Genomic DNA, 22,814 nt, shown 5'->3' with positions numbered 1-22,814 from the left:
AAGATTTTCCTTTTAACCTGTATAAGGCATCATTGAAACGGTGTGGACAATTATTTTGTTTACTTGTTACAAGCCTGCAAATTTAACACTAGTCTAAATTATTGCTAAGTTTCTTTTTACTAGCAAAGTGGATGAAAAAGTACTATTTTGTCTCCTTTATCATGTTTACATCTAACAGTTGTTGTATCTGTTTATTAATTTCCGTATTCCCATTAGAATAAATCTAGAACGATGATGAAATAAAGCACTTTTATGTCTCTATACCTTGTGTTCATTCCCCTAAAGTAACTAAAGTAACTAGTCTTCTAGGCTGTATGAGAATATATCAATGTACTTGTACAATTAAATATGTACAGCGACTTCTTGATGTTCTGATAAGTGAGGGTTTATATCAAAGTGATCGACGTTGACAGGTTTGGCAGTTTGTTTTAATGTTTCCTGTATTTCTTATTGTGTTCGAAATTGGTGTATTTTCTTTTCACCTTTTATTTTCTCTTCCTAATCTATTTTGAAAGAAAATCATTCCATGTTGTTCTAGGTATATGCCACTGGAGTTTCTTTATTCAATGTGATAATACGTGACGTGGTAAATTAATAATACAAGGTCGATGACTGAAAATTTCATTGTTATTCGTCCCAATCTACGTATCTTCCAGTAATGTTTGTACCAGGGAAACAATAAAGAAGACTGGTCATGATTTTCCTTTTGAATCGACGCCCGAGGAAAGAAGCGCGTGATGTGAAAACGTTTGCTTGTTGGTGTATTGAATAAATAATTGTCTGTGACATATCTTCCAACTTCCTATGTTCGTGTGGAAAATTGGGCTTCCTTGGATTTTTGTGTACCTAGGTAGTGCTATGGTCGGTTTTAGAGAAAAGACAAGAAAGAAAATCTTGAACTAAACTCGGACTGGAATCGCCATCTATGGTGTGAAAGTAGTGTGTAAAGATAACGTTTCCAATTTTGAATTTAATAAAAACTACGTAATTCAATATAATGATTTTATGAGTGATGACTCTTATGCGTGCATCAAATGATATTAATTTGCGATGTGAAGGTAAATCTTTCTTAGACGATAATTACAATGATGAGCCCGTGTATATAGTCGCTGATAGATTGTTTTAATTAACCTCGATACTAAGTAAAAGTTTGTTGTCTTAGTTGACGTTTCCTTTTCGGTCGTTCCAGGTCGTTTGAGTAAAAAGATTCTTCCGTGCGGTTGGAAATTTATGTTGTACTACTTCGATTGTCTCGCACTAAGCGTATCTTTTAGTATGCTGGTTGTTGATGTTCTGTGAATGTGTTGCTTGCCGTGTGGTCCGCGCTTATTCTTGAGTGGCTCACGAGCACGCCTATGTTTGAATTTTGAGGGTTATTCCAATAAAAGGAGGCACCTTGCCCCTTTTGTATCATACAGAAGTCTTGTAGACCCTCTTCAGTTTACTTTCGATTCGAGTTATTTGACGAACAATTGTTTATTATTCAAACAATTTGTCATTATTCGTCTAGTTACTCGAATTTCTATTTCAACAATTACTTCAGTTGATTATCAGATTTATTATTCTTCTTATGTAGGATCCGGCAGAAAAAATAACGCTTTTCAAATTGAAAGTATCTAGACTGTATTACATAAATGATAATTTATTTTCGAATTGAACTATAACTCAAAATGTTTTGCTTAGAATATTTCGATGTGAAATATACTGCTCCTACGTTTGAAGAAATTGGATGATTTTCTCATTTAAAATATTTAAAATGTCATTGCAACGATGATTGCAAAACACAATAAGTTTGTATCGATGGAAGTTAAGATCCAAATACTCTTCATGCGAATCGGTCAAAAACTTTAAGACCATTAGGATGTATTACTGTAGATCAATAATCTCAGGAGCTCAAATGGTACACGTTTTCTTAAAGATCGCTTCTTTACATCTCAAGCCATTTCACGAAATTTCCCAACCTACAACACTAGTGTTGCAGCTTGGACCACTATCATTCTGGTGAATGTTGAATTTTTGGTAAAAATGAGTGCTGTTACAAAAATCACTTATTTTTTCTTTAATTTATTTAAACGTCTCCCACATATTCTGGTGACCAACATTGCATAGTGACTAAATTTTCATGTCGATCTGGCTACAACGTCTCTGTCAACATCACCAATCACTTCTGCACAGAATTGATCCTTAACAAAGAAAGCAAGAGAAGTAAAGCTTTCAGAGATGCCAGTCGGGAATACGACTATCAGACATGGGGAAAACATCAGAAAAATATAATTTGCAAAGGATAGGTACGGTATGTTTTATAACTAATTATTGGAAGCAAAACTCTTTGAGTTACAGTTCAATAAGGAAATAAAAGGCATATTTGAAATAAATTAATCAGCCCAGTCACAATTTCAATTTGAAAACAAGAATTTCTGCCGGACCCTGTTTAAAATTAGCAGCAATGCTCTAAGCAACTATTGATTAAATAAATGGATATTTCATACTCGTTGATGTTTTGTGTCACTCTTGTATTCTTTCTGGCATAAATTACTATTTTAATAAAGCGCATGTATCATTAAAAAATTTGAATAATCGCAACAACGAATAGACAAAAGTAATTTACCTTCTTTTGTTTTTATATTTATGGAAAATTGGACTTCTTCAAACTTTCCTTGCACACCAGCGTGACACTGCCACTTTCCTCGATCGGCTGCAGTTATTCCTATACCCACTGACGGATTATATGGGCATTGGTGTTCTCTACCATCTGGGGAAATCGCTCTGCAATATCTGTAGCCCTCTAGCTTAGATGAACAGATGTTAACGCTTTCTTCTCCGTAATTCACTTCTACTTCTGTGTCATCTTCAGAAACATCTCCCTCTGTTCGAAAAAATATTAAGTTTAGTATTTGATTATCTAAATAATAAATTTTACATATTCTTAATCCTGTTTGAGTGAAGAATGTAATGCCAGTGAATGGCAGAAAACAAAAAGTGATTTTCTGATTTCCCCCTGTTTACGTGTAATAGATAAATACTGTAAGAACTAGAGTGGGCCATCAGTTTTATGAAAAGTGAGGGATCAACGTTCAAGTTTATCTGCACATAGTCTTGGTTGCAATTTCACAAAGATTATGGGTCGAGGGTTTTACAGTGACACCATCAGCAATATGCTGATGAAACCTCAGTGTAATAGGCCTACTCCAAGCAAAAAGACAATCAGACATTACCAGCATAATTAAAAACATAGTACTAACGAAACTCAGAGATGGCTCCAAGATTTTCAAACTCGGTTTGTGTAGTGTCATTCACTGACATTGAGTCCTTTCCTTCTCCTTCCTCCCTAAATATTATTGCTGTACTCTTGGTTTCATAAGTCGCCATTGGACAAATAGTGAACCTTTCAGAGGGCCTCATTCAGTATCAGTCTTCGTAAAACTTGCGGAACGCAAGAACTGCAGTAAGCAAATTACACCTGATATGACGATTATCGAGTTGCATTGGCGCAAGCATCTACGGAACGAGGCCAAAAGATTTGGGTTCTGATATGAAGACTTAGGTAGTATAGTCATGCTTTACGAGTTCAAAATCATGCCTTTTGTGTGAATTTCAATGTTCAACTTTTCAACTTGTGGTACATATAATAGGTATAATTATTCTCATGTTTTCGAAATTTTAAAATTACGGAATTAGTATACAGTACTGGTTCCCAACCTTGTTTACATGGCGCCTTCCTTAATTATCCTTCATACTTCACATCCCTCTCCCCCGTCCTGTTTGCTCATTAGTCGTATGTGATTTTTTGGCTTACGCCTGGCATTGCAAATTAGCAAGAAGACTGGCAGTGCAAATTAACAAGAACACTTTTCACCATTGATGTGGATATAGTTCCACGTGAAATTTGGGAAGAAGAAATTGAATTGAATAGCAATTCAGGTGCCAAAGAATTGTTTCAGTCAACGTCTTTGGAAGAATTTTGAATTTGTTTCCTGCCTGTTAACCCAAGAGTAGCAAAAGAAATATTCTTGTTCAGTTCTCGATAACTTTATCTCTGTAAATCATGATTTTCTACATTGACCCCAATAAAGTCCAAGTATAGCAACCGTTTGATAGTGGAAAGTGATGTCGTCTGCTTTATCGAATTTACCACCGAATGTCAAGAAACGTGTGAAGGAAAAGCAGTAGTAACTATCACACTCAGTTTATCCTTTGTCCTTACTTGATAATTTTTTGAACTCCATCTTATATACTGAAAATAGCATTTTGAATTCATTTTTGATAATTTTGTAAAAAAAAAAATGCATACTTGTTTATTTTTTAATGAACTAGGAATCTTGAATAGGAATAGGAAAGATAAAATGTTGAACATGTAGCGATTTGAAATTTGCTAAAGCTAAAATGTAAATGCTTAACACAAGTTGTATTTTATTCATAGTTTCAAATTTTATTTCTGTGATAGCTTGCATCCTCCTTGCTTACTCTTTACGCTTCCCCTCAGGTTGGGAACCACTGGTCTGTAGAAAGATGAATTATACACTTGCTACCTTTTGGAACGATATACTTTTCATCACACAATGATACAATTTCAGGGTCTAAGATCTCATATTCGCACTTGTAACAATAATATCAGGTATAAATATTTGGGATATAAAACTACATGGCATAGTTACAACTTGCAATTCAGAAGAAAAGATTAAATAACTAAATCGAAGATAATTTTGCTTGAAGAATTATCCTAGATTTACAATAATAGAAATTTCTTTCAACTAAAATTACTACCAGAAAATCTAAGTCAAGTTTGAACACTTATTCCACCTGGGTGTTTTTCTTAATCAGATTTCAGTATGTATAAATTCATTGAAATATCGAATTCGATTTCTTTCACATCAATATCCTCTATTCTTCTTTTTGCTCAAAAGTAACAAGAAAAATCACCTTACTATAAATACTCCTGCTGGATGTTTTGTCCGGGGAAAAGCTCATCCCATGAGAAAACTTCACCCTCTTAGTTATTCTTTCAAAAGAACGACTAATGTCGTATTGCAGAGTTAGTACGTAAGTTATCAGGTAGTCTTAAAAAAGCACGATCCTTTCGAGCACGAGATGGCGTTAGTGTCATAGCCAAGGTATAAGTCGCATGAGGTTAAGCCCAACCAGCGGTGCCAAATCTAGCATAATGATGCTAAATCTAGCATAATTTGCACGTCTTTAGTATCTAGCATCTTGCTTTTAGCATCCTTCCCAAATCTAGCATAATCTCAGCGAGTTTATCAAAAACCCGAAAAACCTGAAGATGAGAAAGAAGTTGGTCTTTGGAAGGAAAATAACGACAGAAATGTATCCTCTTCCATTGAATCATTTAGTCGGTAAACCATACAGGCAGTCTTATTGTTCGAAGCAAGTTCGAAACGGCCAAATGTCATCTCTTTATCGATGCCTTTAGCGAAGGGGCGTGGGAATAAAAAACAATTTAGTGTTTCTGAAAACGAGTTAGAAAACAAGTTTTATTGGAGACGGTAGCTTCTTGACGTTAAGATGAAACATATAGCACACAAATGCAGGTGACTCAAAGGCCTTTCGCCATGTGTTTGACCCAGTCCACCCCAAAGATTATTTTTTTTTTTAATCTTCACACAGGGTTTTCTAATCCTTTGACTGAGAGATCATTTTCTTTGAAAATATGTAAACAAACACTTTGCATTCCTTTATACGACATATTTCTCTTTCTTTATTCTTAGAAGCCAAGCTTTCCCTGCTCTTAAAATGAAAGCTTATTCACAATAATTTCAAGCTGTGAGTCTGGCAACGACTGCACTAGTTTAGTTGAGTTAAATATTTGGTATGTGAAATATTGAGTTCTATCCTCGCATTCTTGAGCTCTGTGTATTTTAAGTTACGTTATCGTATCTCAACTTCTTTAAAAACTTCTGAATTAATAATTATGAGGATCTAGCATAATTTGACCGAATCTAGCATAATTTCAATCAGGTTTTGGAATAATTCCGAGCTATGAGTCTGGCAACGCTGAGCCCAACGTAATTTAATAGCTGACAGTTGTAATTAGCAGATTGTGCGAAAAGCGTAGGAATTTTTGTAATAAGGCGTAAGACAGACTGTCGTGTAGATCAGAGAACTTTCTGAAAATTGCGCTACATTTTACAATTTTATTTCGATGAGGGCGTTAATGTTCCACAGGCTCCTGAAGAAACTTGTCCCGTTTATGGCCAAGAAGCGTTATCAAAATTAATAGGCAAAAGATGGTTCAGTCGCTTTTTTTCTAGAAATTTCGATGTCCAAAATGATACTCGCAGTGGGCGACCGATCACAGAAAAAGTAGACGGTATTCTGGCAAAATGCCGAGCAAAACCAGCATGTAAGCAGTCAGGACATCGACAATTAACCTAAACTTTCTTCACCAAACAATGTTAAACCATTAGAAGAACGTTGCTCACAAAAAAAGCTTGACATATGGTTGTCACCGGATCTGGCTTTAAAAAATTACTGGGTTGAATTTCTGTCTGTGAATATGTTCTGAAACGTAACAAACTTGAGCCATTTCTAGAACTGATGGTTACGAGTAATAGAAAGTGGATAACCTACGACAATAATGTGAAAAAGATCATGATCGAAGCGAGGAGAAGATTCACAGTCTGTGACAAAGCTTACGCTGACACCCAGGAAGGTTCTGCTGTGCGTTTGGTGGAATTGGAAAGTCATTGAACATCACGAGCTGCTAGCACTGAGCAGAACGATAGACTTGAATCTGTACTCTCGACAACTAGGGCGAGTGCACTTGTCGACAGCAATTCAAAAGAAACTGCCAGAACTGATCAACAGAAAGGATATCGTATGCCACACTGACAACATCGGACCGCATATACCTTTAACGACCCATCAGAAATAGAGAGAGCCGAGTGGCAGGATTTAATGTGTGCACATCATAGCTCGGAACTGGCACAATCATATTATTATTATCGTTATTATTATTATTATTATTATTATTATTATTATTATTATTATTATTATTATTATTATTATTATTATTATTATGTGTCTGCAGAATTCCGTGAATGATATTAAGTTCAAAAACCCCTGTGATCAAGGGCGCCCATCAGGGGGGCAAGGTTGGAGCGCTCGCCCCCCTTATGAGAAAATTGTACTTGCGAATATAGAAAACCTAATAGAATTTTTACATTAGTACAGCAAAATTTGAAACTATATTTGAAACGTCGATTATAGGCTACTTGCCCCCCCCCCCTTGGAAACCACAATATAGGCGCCCTTGCCTGTGATAAACATAACCATGTGTCACAATTATTTGACCAGAAACCTCAGAAGTCCTATAGCAACGGTACTACTATATTGCCGTATAAATGGTAGAAAGTAATCGAACAAAATGATGCATATGTAGTTTCGTAATATTATTTTCAAATCATAATAAATGTCTTCTCAATTTTGGTCTCTGAAGGCTCAATACTTTCTAGACAACCTGATATTTATTTATGAAATATGAACAACAATATCACCTGAGTTAGTTCTGAGGAAAATAGCCCTCGTTCTACCAGTTAAGTACTATGGCTACAGAGATTTGTTTCAATATAGTATATTTGTTTCAACTAATATACTATATAGTTTATGTAGTATTTCAGGGTTCTTAATAATATATTGATTTGTAAAGGATCAACAAAATTGTTAGACATTTTCGAGTTAGATAAACCAAATTCTACAATATTTTCATCCTAGTAAACTATCGTTGTTTTGAGAATAAGGATAAATTAGAAAACACCCTCTGGAGGATCTCACAAACATTTTATGTTTAAAGTACATGTGTGGTATCTAAGCCAATGTACATTACATAGATACGGAGATTATTATGTGTCTGTAGATCGTCTCATGAAAAAAGAAGGAAATCCAATAATCACTTTCCAATATGTAAAATCCATTAAATATGTCTAACCGGTGGTTTCTAAAATTCCAATTTTACACAATCACAAGATACACGTATTCTCCGCATGAAATACGTGTATAAATTATGGTAATCTCCTGCAATGTGCAGCATACTATAACGTCAAATATAAGCCCATATTATAACCCGTGATTAGCATCAGTTTATTTCGCCAGAGAAAATAGACCTAGCTGCCTCGTTGCAACGAACTAAATGAGGACAGTAGATGTAAGATATTTACCGATTGTCCGTAAATTCCGACACTAATCTCTACAATTACATTATGTAAAACAGAGGAATGATAGGTTGGAGGACATTTCGTGTATACCTGTAGATAGTTAGTCCATGTGACATTTAGTCTAAAGACAAATAGTTCTGAGACAATTCTTCCAGGGACATTTCATCCTGAGGATATTTCTTCCGAAAGATATTGCAGACATTTGATCCAAAGTATAATTCGTTCATAAGGCATTTGGTCTAAAAGACAATTCCTCCAAAAGATTGTTCCATAGTTCCATTCGTCCATACGACATTTATCCCAAAACTCAATTCGCCCAAAAACCATTTTGTCCAAAGTTTAATTTGTCCAATGGACATTTCGTCCAAAGTTTAATTTGTCCATTGGACATTTCGTCCAAAGTACAATTTGCCCATTGGACATTTCGTCCAAAGGACATTTCCGTCAAAAACCTCTGGTCCAATGAGCATGTAAATTTTGTTCGAACACATTTGGTCCAAAGTATTCCATCCGACTAGTTATTTCCATCCGACATGACAAGAAATAACTATGTTGGGCCACATTTCTGATTTACAACTGTTGATGAAAGTGATCAATTATGTTATTTTCATCTGCTGGTGTATATAAATACTTAGGATGATAGTTTCATTTATTATCCATAATGCAAAATAAGATTATACCATATTGTGTACTTTCGCATAAGTATCTTCGTCACAACCATTTCATATAAAAGAACCAGCATCCGTTACTTTATTAATGTTCTGTAAGAGGTTGGATTTAAGAAAAGATGTTGTGACGAACTGTTGCAAGAAAAAAAGCTGGTACTAGAAAAAATACAAACAGTTCACAAGTGATCACTTCATACTGTTGATAACTTCAAATGGTTCAACTTTCAAATTGTATTCATATATTAAACCTTAGTTTCATTCGCTGAACATCTTATATACTAGTAGCGTTGAGGGTTTATCGTTCAAGTACGTATCAAAGAACATATCAGAATTCAATATGTCGCTGAGAGAACATTTTGCAATTGTGTTTTACGTTCTTTGCTTTATTAATTCGATATTTCGCATTCTTAAGTAACACATCAGTTTTTCCTTTCATATACTAATGTTAAAAGATATCTTTATACGAAATCTACGTTGGACCAAATGTGTTTGGACAAACTATACTTTGGACCGAAAGTTTAAAGGACGTGGAGTGTCCAAGTGACAAATCGTTGTTTAAACCAAATGTTCGTGAGCAAATTGTCCTTTGGACAAACAGTCATATGAACGAGTTGTATTTTGAAGAAAATGACTTATGGATGAATTGTACTTTAGACAAATTGTGTTACGGATGAATTGTATTTTGAACAAAACGTCTTATGTAAGAATTGTGCTTCTGACAAAATGTCTTATGGACGAATTTACGTTGGACAAAATGTCTGTTGAACTAATGTCAATTGGACCAAAGGTCAATTTCTACCATGGATCAAATGTTACCACACCGAATGTCAATGGGCAAGATGTCCTTTGGACTAAACGTGCGTGAACGAAAAGGGTACAAATGACATAGTACTGTATATTTAATTAAGCAAACTATCCTTTCTGACAATGTAAAATACCTGGTATATTGTAAATATACACCACATAACAATACAGTAAATTTAATATTTTTAGTTTAAAAGCAGGACCAGATTTTTTCGACTAAATCGCCGCCCTAATTTTAGTTCGTTGCTCACGAAACCCATTAAATCGAGCTCCTTAAATTCGAGGGATGAATTTACTTACAAATTGATGTAAAATGTATTAGAAATAACAAAAGTACATGAAATTCTGAAACTTCGTGATTCTTAACCCTCTAATTGGCAAGCATTGATAGCTTCACCATTAAAATACTTAGTTTGCTTTTGTGGTTGAACCATGTCTTTCTGATCATAATTTCGTAATTTTTAAAGTATTTTTGTACTTTGGTTGCAAAATACAGGATGTTTATTTCAAAACAACATTGCCATAAAATAGGTCTTATGTGTAGTTACTGAGCAGTATTACAATATTATGGTCAAATATCATAAGAATGCTCTCAGTAATTAGCATCAGTTTCTTTGAAATATTTTCCTACAGAGCAAGAAAGCACAAATTTAAAGAAATAGTAAAAACTTTCGCGGAACGTAGGAGATAAAGTTTCTACAATACTAAATTTGACTGTCCCCTGTTGACAAAGATTAGAAGTATCTAAAAAAAAAGCGACCCGCAAATCATGTATGTGAATATTGTATGAAAGCAATAATACCAATTAAATTATCAATCAATTAAGTTATAATTTGTGGGGATAACGCAATAGAATGCGATGTTGCTTGAGAGCAACAGTCCCAAATAAAGGGTTATTTTGTGAAGTAGGAAAATTGGTATTTTCAGAAATTGATATCTACTAACAGTAAGGTTAATACTTTGCTATCCGGCCACAGTACAATTTATAATCTTAGATACGTTTCTTAAATATATTACGCACAAATCTGTTTTTAAAGTATTGGAATTTACTTACCGTATGTTAAGTAGAAACCATATACTGCACTTGGGCATCGATCAGGTTTATTTGTAATTGCTATTTCCCAGTAGCCTTCAAATGTTTCGTTGGTTACTTTAACAGATATTCCCCATGTTTCAGGGTTAGCTAGATCTCCATCCCAGAAACTAACTGCGTTACTTGGGTCTGCATCCTTGACTATAAACTCGTTCAAATAGTTGGATACCTTACAAATTTGATTCTCAAAGGATGTAAACTTTTCACCGGTTTGAATTAGGACTTCGTCATTCTTAGCAACCTTTAGAGAAGCAGGATAAGTGACGTTTGGGGTTAAAACGGTCGGAAATTCAGATCTACACATGCATTTATCCTCAGTTTGTCCTGAAAAGAAAATGCAATAAAAATTCTCAATATTGAAATAAAGTTGATGATTATCATAAGGTAGCCAGTAAGTAAGCATACAATTTGGCCATATAAAACAGTAACCATACTATAAACAAGAGTAAAGCATAGAAAACATGGTAAATAACGTGATTTCATAAAGGGCAGTGTAAAGGAGACTTTTTTGGTCTAGTATTATTGCTTTATTAACACAAGTTTAGAAAAAATTAAGTGAAAAGGGGGGTTCTTTGTGTGGAGTGAAATGAAGAAATAGGATTAAGACTAAAAGTATTTTTACTAAGGTTAAAGTTCTTATTTATTTATTTTATGAAATTGGCTCACTCGCGCCCAATGCTTTTAGTTTTACTTTCATTTATTCAGTTCACAACACCAAAAAAAATCTTCTTTTAGTGTTTTTTCAGTCTTCTCACTGAGGCGATGACTGTGAATTAACCCACCAAAAGAGTCTTAGTATACTTTATAAAAGATTCGTACTTTTTAGTCTTAATTGAATATTTCTATTGGCATTGTGAAAGGCAATAGTCTGTTTCCTCTTCTGACGAAAATACAAATGCTCAAACATTTTGATATGAACGTTTAGTCGCCTGGAATAAAACAAACTTATGTGATGGATTTGATTGTACAAGCAACAGCCACTCGATAATTATTCGTAAATTATTGATTTTGTCATTCATTTTGTTAAATGATAAGTTCAGCGAATATTAATTATTCTCGGATTTACATGCCTGGTCAAAATTTCATAGCTCTAGCTTGTATGGAAATGCTTAAAATTTAATTTAAGAGTTTAGAAATTAAGAAATAAAACACTAACCGAATGAAAGCATTGTCAAAATAAATAAATCCCTAGTTACTTAAATATCCAAATTTATGTTAGACTTTTGGTGCAAATTAAGGTTTGTAGATAGAATAACGATTAATTAAGACACTGGTATGGAGCGTAGCGCTTTACGTATCACAGACGTGGACATTGAGAATAGCTTAAATATCCAAGCTGGAAACATTTTAAATGTGGTGTTGGCGAAGAATGCTACGCATATTATGGACCGAAAAGAAAAGGAATGAAGACGTATTAAAGGAAGCTAGTGAAGGACGGCAGATCATGAAGACAATAGGAAAAAGAACAAACAGCATGTTTGGTCTCCTTATTCGGCACTCCGATTGGATCACCGTGCTGATAGAAGAAGACAGAAGGGAAACCAGGAAGAGGAAGACCAAGGGTAGAATATCTGGTTGCAGTTACGAAGAGAGGCCTTACCAAAGTATAAAACAGTTCTCCCAAGAGAGAGAAAATTTTTAAAATTTCCATGTTGCCCACCAACCTATGGTTGAGATGAATCATAAGAAGAAGATACAATAAATATACAATAAATATATGTGATTCCAACATGGTTTAAATCTATAATTATCCTACAGTATTTGAAAGTTCTCCCCGGTTTCAAAGCTTGATATAATCCAAAGGCATAACTTTCATGGATGTGACATAACTTACGAATTCTAATATTTTGTCTCCAAATAAAGATCTCATTGGCCAAAGAAAATCCACATTTGTTTCATTTCATTCCAGTTGTGGATAAGAGTTTTCAAAGGAACGTGGGTAACCAGTTTTTTTTAACAAGGTTGTATCCAAAAAGCATCCTAGTTTTCAAAAAAGAATACGATAATTTGGGACGAAACGTGTACGGTGAGGAATTAATTGGAATAACTACAAGGTGAGAAGAGTAATCTACGTGAAAGTTACTCGTATTATACTTTGATCCTTCTCTTATCATAATTTGTGCATAGTTCCAAAGTGCATTTACTATAGGGTAAATAATAATTTAAAGAGAAGTCCTCAAAATAATCATTTTACCTTAAAATTGGGGAATATCCACATGTACGGTAAATAAGCGTATAAACGACTGCGATTAATACATCAATTAATTTACAATATAATTACAATATTTAACTGTAATTACAAACATATAATACGTGTGAAGTAGAAACCAAACATGTGGGAGACATAGGGCAAATATATGAAAAAAATACCTATGCATTCAAATGTTGAAAATAACAAAGCATAATAATAATGTGACTATCATTTAGGAAATATTTGTTTTCAAATATCGAGAAATGGTCAAATAGTCGCATAGAAACCTAGTTTACGTCATTTCACGTTTTATAGAATTCATATCTATGTCAGAAACACAGACGTTGTTCACTCATAATCTCAAATATGTTCACAATAGAAATCGGCACATTAGTTTCAGTTCCCACTTCTATGACATAGTTAACATGTGACGTAAACAAATCACCGTCACCGTTTCTTGTTTCCCACTAATTTTGCAACTAATTTTTCGTAGCACTAATGCAGACATTTCTCACATCAAATTTTTCATCCAGAGAAACTGAATCTACATCGAACTAATAGGTATGGCAAATAGTTGTTATTATTTTTATTTATTTATTTATTTATTTATTTTTGTTAGCTGGTGATGTCATGACTGGGCAGGACTTCAAGTGCGTCATCTTAGCGTTCCTACCATATTCTTGGGGTAATATGAATATGCGAATTTTCCCCGTAAACTGATGTGTGCCTTATAATCCAAAACAGACAAAAATGTTTACTTTGGCAATACTGATCCAATACGCCATGTGAACTTGATATTGCACGCCGAGCTTGGCACTTAACATGCATACCTCTCGATCTGCTTAATTACTCACAGATGTTTTTAGTAATATTTATACGATATCTTGACTATTGAAATATAAAAACGATATTTTTGTCCAACTTACGATCAAAATTTGATTTGTTCTTTGCAACAACTCTTCTACTAAGTAATTTTCCATACAACACACATTACATGGATCAATGTCTCCAGTTAACGATTAAACATAGCAATGTGCATTTTCGCCGTAAATACTATATAACAATTGTTCAGAACTGGATTTAGATTTGATGTCGTCCTAAGTTATTGAAGATAATGAGGCTCTTTTAAATGTCCAGCTGTCCTTTGTCAGTGACAAATTGTCTTCACTACAGTGTGCAGCTGCATGCTACATCTTGCCATACAAGCAGTCCATGAAAAACGTAGGCAACATGCGTGCAGAAATGAGCAAATTAGTAACATTTTTGGGAGCAGGCTAGCAAGAGGAGACCCATTACGTACTACTATGAGCAAAATAAATGACGCGTCTCTTTATTTTTAAGTTTTCTGAAAATATCTCCGTTTTCTTTATATGTTCAAAATTTCGGAAAGTTTCCCCAGCAGGAAACGTTAATAACAAATCCGTTTTTTAATATTTTTGTTAGATTTTAGCTTAAAATAAATAAATTAGAAGCAAAAAACATTAAATCGACCAAAATTACGAGAATTACCAACTCTGCTAAAGTGGGAAAATTTCAAGAACGCGAGGGAATTATGCAGTAGGGCGGAGCGAAAAATCACTTTTTTATATATCGAAGACGCAATAGTGCGGAAAAGTTGTCAATTGATGTTGATAAAATAATGTAAAAATTTCGTTTTTGAAATCAAATATCCTCCGGTGGCGAATCGCCAAAAAAGATTTTGTGTCTTTATAGGGTATGCAAACCCGCCGTACACATCACTTTTTTGTGTTTCTACAACAAATGAACAAATTATTACTTATGTTTCTTAACGTAAGCAGTCTATAAAATTGAAGAAACAGTTTCTAGATGATTTAGGAAGATTTAGAACCATAAAATAGCAAATTTTAGCAAAAGAAAGTATTGCATATCATATACTGTACATGTGGTTTCTTATAAGGTTCTAGCATTAAATTAATATGCCGATAAATGTGTTCATTGTTCATTATATTTTTTCCTTCAACACTCTTTTTCCTTTTAAAAATTTTCGTACTGCTTTATAGAACTTAACTTCCTCTCCTGAATATGAATTCAATTTTGGACTAGTCCAATTGATAGTAGCAGTATTAAAAGGAAACAACGTTAGTATTCGATAACTTTGTTCGAGTGTAGAAGACGATCTTTTCAAGGTAATTTTACGGTGTTAACATTGCGTTTTAGTGTTTACTTCGTTGTGCGTTGTTGGTACGTGTATAAACAGTTTGTTTTTGTACTGTCTATTAAACTTTATGTAATGTGTGTGAGATCTGTATTTTATATCAATATTGAAACTCTAATCATGTCGAAGATAAGAACAAGATCAAGAACGACTCACCCCGTGCTTGGACATTCAGCTGAACTTTCAGGTGTGTAGTTGCCCACAAAATTAGATGTAATGAAGCATTATTTTCAATTGGTAGAGCTGGAAAAGTGTGAGAAAGGGTATGATCGATCTGTAAAGAAGTTGGCGAGAGACGTTGCTCAATGTGTGAAATCTGTTTAGGGCAAAGCTTCCATCCCTACTTTGTCGTTAGAACGTGAAGTTCAGTTTCTACTTGCTTTGCACGGAAAGTATATAAGAAGTTTGTTAAATCCGAGAAGAAAACGAAAGCTTCTGCTAGCTTCCAGAAAAAATGGATATATTTAAACAATATTACACGAAGTCTTTTGATATATGTTCCTGTAAATGTCATGAACTTTCCATGTGCTCATGTGAATTAAGAAAGAAAATACCTAGGAAGGAGTGGACATTTCTGCAAGATCAGAGAACAACACGAGTAGCCAGAATAAAGAGAGCTGACTACGAAGAGACTTTAAAACTAATCATACTCACTAAAAGTAAATCACGAAAGACCACCTGCCAACAGTCTTCTTACACATCACAAACGAGTACTTCTAATGAACTCCAGACATTATGTTCTGATGGCGATGAGTCAGGTGTTGATGATTACTTTGCAAAACAACAGAATATTAGAGAATAAAGAAGCAATAAAGCAGCAGCGACATGTCCTTAGACTTCTCGGTATGCTGGCAGACCTATTTCGAACATCTGATCGTGCAACTGCTTTGATAGCAACAGCTACATTGCAATATTTTGGAATAATTGATCCACAAAATGCTGGCTAGATGACAGACTGCCCAAAAGTCCGGCGAGAAAGAGAAAATATAGGACAAAAGGAAGTGCTAATGGCCAAAGGAAATGATCTTAGAGACTTGTACTTTGATGGTCTTAAAGATCAAACTCTATGCAGGAAAGAGACTGGAGGTCGCTGATTTTCAGTAAAGAGATACGCTACTTGTAAAGATGGAGCTAAATACATGTGGTTAATGAGAACTTCTTCAAGGTACATACCACAAAAGGTGCGGCAATTGGTTCAAGAAGTGCGTAATCCAAAAAATTTGCTATTTCGCACACCCGGAGAATATATTGCTTTCTATGGTTGACGATGAAAGACTTCACGTCAGAAAAAATGCATAGAGAAAGATAGTCAACGTAATGGGAAAAGCTAGCAATGAGAAGAGTAGATATTATGACAGTAGTATCAGTAGGAAGACGAAACGAGGAAGACCAGCTAAAGAAAACAATGAGTCACATGTAAAAAATGTATGCTACTAAAGCTCAATTTGAATGGAAACGATTACACAGATCTTATTAATTGGGAATCAGTTGAAGTGAGGCATCCTCAAGCGTTGTCTTGTTTTCCAACAAAGAACTTGAAATTTACAATAATAACCGTGAACATCCAGTCATAAAAAGAGCTTTAAAATATTCCTGTCACATTACGAGTACAGAACGCTGCGTGAAACGTGTAACAGAAGCATCTGCAGCAGTTTGTGGCAGAGATTGTTTTATCAGACTTAAACTAAAAATATCGATTTGTAAACACAAAAGTAGAAACAAAGGCAAACTATGCTCTGCAAATAACCATAGATCTAAATTTGAACATACGTGTATGAATGGTAGGGTGGGCATGGGAGGGACCTGACCGGCACCCACGTCCTCGTCGTGGGTCCTGCGTCATTTCGCTGAAACAAGCAAAGAGGTGCAGAAAAAATATGTATTTTGTATTAAGTAGATTGTTATTTTGATCAAATTGACTAGTGTGTGATCCAAAATGCGTCTAAATCATTCAGAAAACATTTCCTAAATTTTATATATTACTTAACTTAAGAAATGTAGGTTATACTTTTGTTCATTTACCGTAGAAACGCAAAAGAGTGCTGTGTACGGCGGGTTTGCATACCCTATAAAGACACAAAAAAATTTTGGCGATTCGCCACCCGAAGATATTCGATTTCAGCGACGAAATTTTTACATTATTTTATCAACATCAATTGACAACTTTTCCGCACTATTGCGTTTTCGATATATAAAAAAGTGATTTTTCGCTCCGCCCTATTATGCAGTTCAACACGAAGCAGTGAATCTATTTCATTGAGAGAAATGTGGATTAAATCTACAAACGAAACTTTTAACGAAACATTTCTAATATGTCTTATTACGTGCATCATCTGCAAACTCCAAATATATGAATTTATGCCAAATATTAACGTATACATAGAGCAAACAGTGGAAATTACCTATGGATAAAGGCGAATTGGTAACACGATCGTAATGAAACATCGTCTTTACCGTAGGACGGGTGCAGTTCACCTAAGAAAACAAGTAGCTCAGCTAGTTAAAACGACGAGTCTCTATGCCGCAGGTAGCTGGCTCGAACCTCATAAAAGTGCTTTTATTACTATGGTTATTTTATTTATTTTTTTATGTGGGAAAGAATCTAATTGTAACATATGTGTAAAACTCATGACAATACCCCTCCCCCCAAAAAAATTCGTTGTCGCACTTGCATTAGTGTCCCTAATTTTGTTTGCAAACAGTTACGTAATTATTTTCCTTCTGCTCACTGCTCACAATATGCTCGCTGCTGCATAACGAATGTTTTCCAGTAAACGTTAATTCTAATTTGGAGAATTTTATAAAGTTTCACAATATTTCTCACTAGATAGTCTTCTATCTACTTGTTTGGATATTTTGATAACATTTCCCTATTAAATATTTAATTTTTCCTAGATGTTTAACTAGCAGCGTTCACCCCGCTTCGCTGCGGTCACCCCGGAACGCAATAAACTTTGTTACTTAGATAATTTTTACTTTTTCGCTTTCAAGTGATATGATAAAAACCATAGAAGATTGCAGTAAATCTTAACATTATATCGCCTGTCATTTATGTTAACCCGCCCCGCTTCGCTGCGGTCATCCCGGTGCTGGCATATTGTAAAAGTGTCTGTAAAAATAAGCAAATCAATTAAAAAATTTTAAACAGAAGATTCAAGCTATTTTCCGCTGTATATCGCCTGTCATTTATGTTAACCCGCCGAGTGACACGGTCATGCGGGTTGCATATAAATACGTTTATTTTTACCTATGATGAACTAATAACAAAGGATTTGTACGTTATGGACACTTGAATGGTCAATTATCTCAAGACACTGGTAATTAAAAATTAAAGTGATATGATAAAAACCATCTAGGGTCCAAATCCTAATAACCCCCCAAAAATGAAAGAAATTGGTTCAGCCGTATTAGCGTGATGAGCGGACAAAGGATTTTGTACGTTCTCTTTTATATATATAGATTACGGAAAAGTTTGACAATATATTTGTTTTGAATTGAAATTGTTTTGAATTTACCACATGAGATAAGTAGCCCAAAGGAGGAGAACTGAAGTAGCTGATATTCTACGTAAAAGCTACCTATTGTAGAATGATGATGCTTCTTACCTTCAGCACATAATCTTTACGTTAGAGAGTCAGATAGCAAAAAATCCTGGTTTTTCCTCCCTTACAATCACCCATCTTAATCCTCTACATACCATGGTTGGTCTTACACAATTTCGGTGCTCCAAAGACATTCATATAGCAGTAATAATAATAATAATAATAATAATAATAATAATAATAATAATAATAATAATAATAATAATAATAATAATAATAATAATAATAATAATAATAATAAAGTAGTAGTAGGAGTAATAGTCATAATAATATTCCTGAATATGCCATCCTTATATAATGTGGGACATCTTAGTTTAAAATGCCTTCTTTAGTACTTGTAATAATTTGAGCAACCATGTGGGAGGCGGCACGACGTTTTATTTTGTCCCTCTCATTTCAGTACTCTCCCAACAGAAACTAATTTCTGATGAGCAGGGCTGATAAAGTGAATAAAAAATATATATTTATAGCATCCTCTCCAACTTCATGATTGGAATATCACGTATCATTTTTTTTATTCTACCGAAGATGACCCTGTGCGCTTAGGGGTATATAACTAAAGAAATACCTAATATATAGCGTCCCTTGATTGTAATATTACCACTTCTTTATTTGTTCGAGAGAGCCCCTACGAACCAAAGGTGACAAAAAGAATAGGAAAAGTTTTTTTTTTTATTCTAGTGGCAGATCCAGCACGAACTCCTAAGAGGGGAGGTGAAGTGAAAGATTCTTTAGATGATGTGAAGCTGTCACAAATTATCACTTAATTAAACTAAACATAATAGTGGGGTGAACCGGAACCCAGTTAGTTCAAATTGATGTAAACGTTTAATTTTTGACTTCATTATTAAAATTTTGGTTCTAAATGAGAATTTCTGTCCGAGTGGTCAATGATCAAATCTCGGGGGGCTCTTCGGTATAGAGGCTATGCCCCCTTATGGGAAAAAGCAAAAATATTAAAATTCTTAAAACTTTCAAAGTTTTCGTCTATTTTAAAGGAATTTTTGGCTTTATATTAAAGTGTTGGTTCCAAATGACAATTCCAGTCCGAGTAGACAATGATCAAATCTCGGGGAGCTCTACAATGTAGGAAGAATAATGACATTTATATCGTGATCCTGTTGGTACGCCAAGTGCTGTCGGCTCTCGTAGCTGAGTGAGCTAGCGCAACATGCTAGTAAGAAAGTTTTGTTTTGGCGTAGGTTCAAACCCTGCCTAAGGAGAGTAATTTTTATTATTTTAAAAAAAGTTTATAACACTTCTTTCATTAAAAAAGATTAAAAATAATATTCAAAAAGTGGTATAACGATTATTTTTTAAAAATTTCATTAAGCTTCTTTCATTAAAATAGGTTTGCCCTTGAACTATACAGATCCATAGCAAAAGTTAGTAGTAAAAGTAGTACTAGTACTAATAATAGTAGTAGGAACGGGTCAGAATGCAATTCAGCATTCATTTGTTTCCGTGCGATGTTGCCAAACGAAACTCGCTTACAATGCCTTCTGGCTAGGGCTGAGTATATTTCGAAAATATGCTTGCTGTTCGGGGTGAAGTTGCAAGATGCAGCATTGACTACGAGTTTTTGCTATTAATATCCCTTCTAACAATATTGGCAGTGGACAAAAGTTACCCGTGTTGTTGTAGGTTTATGCTCCTAATTTAGTTATTTTACTTTATTATTTAACGAATATATTGAAAATGTATTTGTCAGCAGGCACGTACGCAGGAATTTATGGCAGGTCTTAGCCACTAGACCAAGCTGGGGAGGGGGCGGAGTTGGTATTGTTCATAGCAGGCCATATTCTTTGTGAAGTTTTCCTAGGTAATGAATGTCTTATTGAAAAATGGGTTTAAAATATTAAAAACACTATGATAAAATGTAAAATATAGGCTAGTACTGGGGGGAGGGCGCCAAAAAGTCACTTTGCCCAGGTGAAAATTTGGCCTGATCCGCCCCTGCGTACTTTCTATATATTTTTTGGCCTTGCAGCTTGTGCGGTCCCCACGCCATAGGGTTGCGGGGGCGCTATTTACCCCTATGCTTCGAACGTAATTCAATAACTGTTTCAGAAATTCTGCCATCAGCGTGGAAACAGAAATATATATTTTTCTATTAGTCCCATAGAATTTTCACCTAGAACGCCAAATGCAGTTTTTCAGAATGGGCTCTGGCTAAGTATAAGGAGGATCTGATGTTTCCTAAGTAAGTTCCTTTCAGAAAGTTTGCTATTTCTTTAACGGTGATATAAATAAGAATGCTCATCGTTATTAGCCCGACACCGAACCATCGTGGACAAATTCCTCTAGAGCAACGATCGTCAGAAGTTGTAATCTGGGCGATGACGCCCTCTCGCAACTTAGCACATTCGGCATGCATTTAATTATATAATTCTTTCCCCTTCCTTTTCAACTTAACGTTGCCGATCCCGATATAAATTCTTACAGTCTGGTATTAAAGATTAATATTTGTATTATGTTTTAAGATAGTGTAACTATACGAATTACATTAAAACAACACTACTAATTTGCTAAGATTTTTTAGAACAACAGGTAGAAAATATGTAGTTTGATTGTTTATTTTGTTTAGTAGTAATTCGTGAAGGAATGCACTGTTTATTCAACTCACCTAACATTTTTAGGGCCATTAAAGCTAGGAGGCTCAGGTGGGCAGGCCATGTAGCCAAAATGGAAAAAAGTAGGAACGCTTTCAAAATTTTAACTGGAGCTCCAATTGGAAAAAGGCCATTAGGAAGACGGGAAGACAACATTTAAATGGATCTTGCAGAAATAGCAATACAGGGTAGAAACTGAATCCGGTTGGATAAGGATAAAAGTCAGTGGAGATATTTTGTGAACGCGGCATTGAACCTTCGGGTTCCATAGGCCATAGAGCTAGTTAGTTAGTTAATCGTGGAGAATCCCATTTACATTAATGTTTCTTTACTGTTTTCCTACAACATTTTGGTTAGCTTAATACTGTGACCTAACCACATAATGGTTATCGTATTGTAATGATGATAGTAATAAACGAGTGACGTCAAACGTCAAACGGTCAATGCGTGACATGTTGCTGTCGTACAAAGGATTTAATTACGATATAGTATCACTAAGTGTAAAAGATGGAAAGAAAAGCAGAGATTGGAATGTTCTTCTCTCCCTCGTAGATATTAACCTTTTGAGATAATTCACTTTAGAGTTACTAAAGAAATCTAAACTTTAGATAATTTATAAAATACATAATTGCCTTCGTCCAATAATGAGAAAACGTCTAAAAGGCCGTGAAATCTCAAACGCTCCCAATTGCTCTTTTTTGTTCCAGTGTATCCTTTTTAAATGTGAACGCACCCACTGATGCTTTAATGCTCACTTTGAGAAGTACTGTTTTAAATTAGTAAGAATCAAGTTGAAATAATAATGACTATGTCAAAGGGACAAAGCAATTTTTACTGTTTATAATGTAACTACAAGCCGAAACCACCCCAGTAGCACATGTTGGTGAGCCGTTGATGGGTAGATGGAAAACTACGACATAGATCCATATGGATCTCGAGGTCGATCCTCCTAGAACGGTTAACCAGTCGCCCATTACAGATGGCGCGGTGTCAAACTACTAAGAATGATACAGGCTAGGTAAAACGACATTGGACGACATTGCCCCATATCGATTGCTACATTGGCTTAAATCGTCTTATAGTTACGTTAACACACAAATTCCGAAAGAAATTAGTAATTCACGTTCCAATTCGGCAGAATCTGCACAAATCAATAAATATGAGTTATATTGTTTATCGACTTATGAGTTATATTGTTCCCAATCTGTAAGAGCACCCATTTGGACTCTTCTTGGCACACTTAAATTCTACATGATCGATATGGAAATTACTAGGACCTCATAAGTGACCCGGGATTTTTTGCTACTGGTTCATTTTACACTCAATTAGTTAGTTACCCCATGCCGTAAACGTTACCAACACTTAGTGGCCCACTTGCCGGTAAATGGCGATCGTCGATATAGCGACGCGTCGAAGGATTGCCGCTAGTGTGCCATTAGGGTCAGGGATTCGTCGAGTCGAAGCAGATATCTAGAGTCGGGGGTATATGTGTACATATGT

General features: G+C 34.9%; 1 protein-coding gene across 1 annotated transcript in view; it reads right to left on the bottom strand.

Moving 5' to 3' along the window:
- The window catches only part of LOC145661577 (uncharacterized), a 146,811-nt gene that overhangs the window by 78,031 nt on the left and 45,966 nt on the right, over positions 1-22,814 (bottom strand). The window contains exons 3-4 of the mRNA XM_081726895.1: positions 10,695-11,057; positions 2,609-2,866 (exon numbers count right to left, since the gene is read on the bottom strand). Of these exons, the coding sequence (XP_081583021.1) occupies positions 2,609-2,866; positions 10,695-11,057 (621 nt within the window). The remainder of the gene's footprint in view (positions 1-2,608; positions 2,867-10,694; positions 11,058-22,814) is intronic.

The sequence above is a fragment of the Thermobia domestica genome, chromosome 10, assembly GCF_964235325.1.
Source record: "Thermobia domestica chromosome 10, izTheDome1.hap1.1, whole genome shotgun sequence".
Classification (NCBI taxonomy): domain Eukaryota; kingdom Metazoa; phylum Arthropoda; class Insecta; order Zygentoma; family Lepismatidae; genus Thermobia; species Thermobia domestica.
This window is presented reverse-complemented; position numbering and strand designations above follow the sequence as displayed.